The 6000-nt window shown below is 33.5% G+C and overlaps 1 protein-coding gene across 1 annotated transcript in view; it reads right to left on the reverse strand.

Moving 5' to 3' along the window:
• Positions 1-1672: 1672 nt before the first annotated feature.
• Positions 1673-6000, reverse strand: part of LOC117117277 (solute carrier organic anion transporter family member 2A1-like) — a 12624-nt gene continuing 8296 nt past the window's right edge. Inside the window, exons 5-10 of the mRNA XM_033261535.1 lie at positions 5455-5683; positions 4157-4355; positions 3320-3495; positions 2992-3056; positions 2217-2416; positions 1673-1882 (exon numbers count right to left, since the gene is read on the reverse strand). Of these exons, the coding sequence (XP_033117426.1) occupies positions 1766-1882; positions 2217-2416; positions 2992-3056; positions 3320-3495; positions 4157-4355; positions 5455-5683 (986 nt within the window). The 3' untranslated portion in view covers positions 1673-1765. The remainder of the gene's footprint in view (positions 1883-2216; positions 2417-2991; positions 3057-3319; positions 3496-4156; positions 4356-5454; positions 5684-6000) is intronic.

Here is a 6000-nt window from a genome sequence, read left to right on the forward strand (position 1 = left end):
CACACTCATTTGACAATCATGCTCAATAAAGACAGTCACTTAGTCACACATTTGATAATTATGTCCAATAAACATAGTCACATTTTTAAATGTTATGTATATAATATTTATAAATATATATGAATAACTATATATATATCTTGGAACAGATACTTTAGACTGCATTTACAATTTACCATGTTTACTTAATGATCATCTATGTAGGCATATGGTTATAAGTTATTGAACATTAATTTAATTCATTTAATCAATTGCAATGCTTCATAATTTTATTTTTTAGTTTAATAATTTTAATAATATAATTCAAAATACATAAATTGAATAAAGTTATCAAATATGAGATCAACCTTAAATGCTTTTTCCTATTCCAATAAATTTGAAGATTCTATTAATTAATTATAGGCATTTATTAACAATTAATTGCACATTTTGCAATTAATAAATAGCAAAATTTTTGCAATAAATTTGAGAAAATATATCATGATACAAATCCGAAATGCATCCCAACTTGGTCGCAAGGTGGTCTAAAGGTCTTGGATTATTTATCAATTTGAATATTCATAAGCCTAAAAATGATTGATTGTAAATTAACAGTTTATATAAATTATATATGAATATATGTCATGAATATATTATTATTTGAATATGATATAACTGTACCATTTTGGATTATGAAAAATAAGAAATAATTCATAAAATTATAAAATAATTTACTTATCGATAATTGTTCTCATATAAGTACTTCTGTCATTAATTCTTTTAATTATTTAATAATTAATTAGTTTGTATAATTATGAATATTATGTTATGAATATTTGTTATTTGAATATTTTTATAGTTGTATTATTTTCATTTATGAAATGTAATTATAGACACTTTGTGTTTAGACATGACATGCACAATCTGTAACCTTGTTGCCATTAATAATCAGGGGCGGATCCAGAAATGTCCAAAAGTGGGGGGGGGCGCGGAAGCCGATTGAGACAACACTGTCGTAGGGGGTCCGGGGCATTCCCCCGCGAAATTTCTGTGTTCTAGACGCCCGAACATAACATTTGAGGCATTCTGGGCTATCATTTTTTTCTTTTTCTCTCTTTTTTTTTACCTCCCAAAAGGGAAGGCCGGGCCGCCCCCCCTCCCCCCACCAAATCCGCCCCTGATAATGTGCATTTTTCCTCAGTACTAGACATTTAGGGGTTGTTCAGTATTATCAACATCTTCACAAGTGTGCAAACAGTACGTTAGGGGGAGGGCGTGCTAGACACATTTGTACACTTTTACATAATTGTGAACGACCCCTAACACAATAGATAATTTTAAAAATGCCTATTAACTATATTAAACAATATTTACATATTTGTAAATTATGTTAATATTATAGTAAAATATTTGGTTTATTCTAGTGAATATAATTTATTATATTTGTTGTGTAATAAATTTGAAATACAGTATGTTGAAGCCTATGCTACTTTATTGTAATTGCCATTGTGTTGTTGTATATGATTTATTGGATATTGAATTAAAGTAGGTAAAATGATGTGATTTAACAGTATTAATCGTGTATCACTGAATACCATCAGATTAGCATGTCTTAATGGGAAAATCCAAGTGTGTATACCACTTTATAGCTCATTTGGCAGAGCGTCCAAAGGATTGGGGTGGGGGGAGGTATTACACAATGAAATTTTAGGCCCACCACCTAACTTAATCTTCATAATATATACATGGTATTCATGAATATTCATGACCTTTTGATATTTAAAAATTAGATTGTCTCATCTTCTTCGTGGTCATTTTTCGGTTGCGTAGAGGCCTCTCCATTAAAGGCTGATAAGGGAGAGCCTGGTTGTTCCGGATTCACATGCTTGTAGTTACCATCGACCTGTAAAAATTTAAAAGAAATCGTGAATACTTTTAATTTGACTGTTGATTTGATTATAACTCTTATTTAATTACCGTCTGTATTCCAATCAAACAATCCGTTGCATTGACATGGACAAAAATCATGACTACAGGCCTGGGCAGCAGATTTTATACGAAGAATGTTTGTGGGGGGGGGGGGTGGAACAAAGCTGTAGAGTAATCAACTTTGTCTCAGGGGTTAAGTTCACAATTCGATTTTTGAGGCCCGACTGTTCTTCCTAGTTGGTTTGGGACACTGACTCGTTGTCTATATAAAATGATGCCTTATCTTATTTCCAAATCATCATTCTTACCTCTGCTTTGAGGGTACAGTACAAGATAGTAAACATGGCGAGCGATATCATTTTTAAGCCAATCAGCAGACTAAAATAAAAGTATCGATACTTCTCTATGTCATACATCAAACAAGCACCCTCATCACCGCAAGTCGTCTGCCACAGCAAGCAAACAGAATTTATAATAGCACCAAAATATATCGGAGCAGGAAAGTAGCCTGAAAAAGAAATAACAATGGTAACTTTCCTATGCTACATCTATTTTTAATAAAATAATGTGTGGACTTATTCAAACTACAATCTTCTCGACCTTACCTCAAGAGACGATTTGAGTATATCTCTTTATTGTACCATGATTTGTAAATAAATAATAATTGCTTGCGATTTTTTTTTTCTCGCAAGCATTAATTGGGAATGCACTGAGCATTCAATACTTATAACACGTCAGGTGGGACAAACATCATTTCGTATCATTTCTCGAAATGAAAATACGCCATCAAAATAATATTATTTGTTATTATTTTACAAGAAGTATATTTTCGAAGATCCCGTTAACATTTAGATGAGGGCGTTTCATAGTCAAATCTGGTATTTAGAGTGAGTGAATCAAGCACTGTAGTGTTCAACTACGCATGTGAAAAAGTGTGGCTTCTAATCGATTTCAATTCTAAAAAAGCGCAGTTGGTTAAGGGGTTGAGGACGGCGAAAGAGTAATTTTATCTTCTATAAATTAATAGCAAAAGTTATGATGGGGAGGAAGCATTTTTTAAACTACCGCCCAAGACATTCTTACCTATAACTTTTGTGGACAGTTGTTGAAACCCAAGTGCAACTGAGCGATCTTCGTCGGCAACTATCCTACAAGAGATGATTATGATAGTATAATAACTGTGTACATGAAATTGATTACGTTAATGGTTAAATCAATTTATATCATAAAATAGCTATTTTACACGCTTGAGCTTCTTTTTGCAATTTTAGAAATTTCGCATAAGCCTATAAAAAATGTTATTTGTATTATTTCATAGGCTAGAATTATATATTTATCATTAGAGTAATTTCTTGTTTTGATATAGTAATATTCCATGTGCCATCAACACAGTCAAAATTAATATTCGTACCGTAACATAATTGAAGACGACGGGCTTGGCAAAAGACTTGAGGATATCATCAAGATTGCCGTTAGGATGACGTACATTGGCAGAGTACTGCAGTCGAACGAACATCTCCCAGACACAGCTCGTCCGTAACCGTCTTTAGAATCGGGGTCTGAAATACAGGTACAGCCTGTATAGATCTAATGAAGAATGCAAATATCATTAGTTTACACCATAATACATCGTCATCGTTATCACTACCATCACCGTCATTATAGTCAGTGGCAGTCCAGTGGCAGGCGCACAGGGAAAATGCATGATTTGTGTTGAGTGGAGATGTAAGCTTGGTGGTTAAGATCAATCCAAGCCTTTCAATCCCAGAACCCTGGGTTTAAATGTGACAGCATAGGATTTTTTTTTTCTTCTCATGCCACTAAAGCACATCTTCACTCCCTAAGCCCCGTAATGAGACTTCGCTGATAAAGCATTACATTATTTCATTTTTTTTAAGAAGGCCCTGAATAATCAGCCAACCTTCTGGGATACCGTAAGTTAGGAGGGCCACCCTCTATAAATAGTGCCTATGGGTACTAAAATAAAGTGAAAGCTCTATATTTTTTTAAATTTATTTTATCCTTTTCAAAGAATAGTATATGAATATTTGTTGGGTCTCCATCCAATTCAAGATTACTTTTGGGACCAGGGTTTCATGGTCTGTAAAAGATAAAAATACACTTGTAAATTTGGGACCACAAAAAAGGTGGTCTTTAATTAGAGGTGGTCTTTAATTGGAGGCATTGGAGGTGTCTTTAATTTGAGAGAGACCTGTATTTATTATTAGCAAACAACTATAGTAATTACCGTATCGGAATCGAAGGGATTAAATTTCTTACTACCCGACTTCTGCGAACACCCAGCGTGACAGGCCGATGTATAAGTGACGCCATCGGAACCGCAGACTGGAAGGAACATCTGCGCAGAGCAAAAACAGTCTGCATTGCATGCGGATTTTAAACCAGGTAATACCGCAGTACCATTAGTCAGTTTCGTGGTTTGATATCTGTGTTAAAAATGCATAGTTGTAAAATTTGTGATTCGAGTGGATATTTTCAAGATTTATTTGTAGGCCTATATGGAACGGGTCGGTACATAGGCCTATTAGAGATGCCTTTATATGTCAAAGTAGAGAATATTTTAAGCATATTATTTTTAAAAATCACTTTTTATCTACCAGGGCTGCTTAATGTGATTTTCTTCTAAATTATTTATTATATTGCTTGTTTTTTGTTTTGAGTGTTGGGGCACGCTTGTGATGACAGTTGTCATATACTGTCCGTTGTTTCTGTATGTTTTGCCTGAATTCATAAAATTATTTTAAAAAAAAAAATGTAAATGAGCCATGTTGGTGCACTGCTGCATTAAAAAAAATTGAATACTCGTTTAAAATTGCATGAGCACATTGTTGCAATGCCCACAATCTAATATTACTGCTTTCGGGAAAATCGATTTCCGGTACCCGTACACATCATTTTGACTTATTATCATTTTTTTTTTCTTACGTCAACTTGTAGGCCTATATAATAATTCGGAAGTAATAATAGTTTGTAAGTAGTCTGGACCTTATTGAAAAACAATGTATTTCATTTCAATGTTTGTTGTACATTGAATATGATATCCTGAATAAATATTGTGCAAAAAAACAAAAACAAAACCAATGTTGCCGTAAATGCTCGAATAAATGCAACGGCGCTTACAACAGTTTTGGTGGCTTACGTGCGCCGCTTATTCGAGAGCGGCGCTTAACGTTTTTCTTTACACACGGGGTATAATAATGTACTCTTAACGCCGCGACGCTTATTCGAGAGCGGCGCTTAGCCAAAAAATCACGTTTGTGCTGCGCTTATTCGAGTATTTACGGTAGTATACATTAGAGTACATTATTATATTATATTCAGTATTCTTGAAAATGATCAAATAGATCAAAACGTTGAATCTCAAAATGTCCCTGTCTCTTTTCGGAGTTACTGTCTTTTTGTTTTAAATACATTTTATCATTAGTATTATTATCATCATCGTCATCGTCACCGTCATATCATCATCATTATCATCATTGTTATAATTTAATCTTTTAATTATATTATTGACTACCGGTATCTTACCTTGATCCGTTTACCTTCATCTGATTTGATGCTTGACCGAATGGTGTTGTAAATCCAGCAACATTCGGGTTGTTGCAACCCACAAACATCAGCACCGGAAATAAGCAGAGTCCAATAGAAACACCACAAATTAAAAACAAGGACGTCTTCTTGGTCCCCAGTTTGAATTTACGACAGAATGTACCGGCAAACAAATTGCCGAGTGTGTTGCACGGAGCAATTACTGAACCTGAGAAAGAAACATGAATTGATTTTTTTAGACAAATAAATTACATAAATCCTGATCACTTAAAAACAATTAAAAATATTAATACTTTTAAATACAAATTACATTCGTATCTAGTTTCTTCCACCACATGAATTTCTGGTACTTATCTGCTAGGCCTATACTTTTTATATTAATGTAGGCCTGTATTATATTTTATTATACTTTATATCTTGATTTGGCATTTCTTTGAATTAAGATTTATTTATTGGAAACATTCTTATGTTGAGGACCCCACACATTATTAAAGCTTGCTTACAGTGGGGTACCTTTTTCACATA

Source organism: Anneissia japonica, unplaced genomic scaffold, assembly GCF_011630105.1.
Source record: "Anneissia japonica isolate Jap-2015-1 unplaced genomic scaffold, ASM1163010v1 scaffold288014_len389662_cov180, whole genome shotgun sequence".
Classification (NCBI taxonomy): Eukaryota; Metazoa; Echinodermata; class Crinoidea; order Comatulida; family Comatulidae; genus Anneissia; species Anneissia japonica.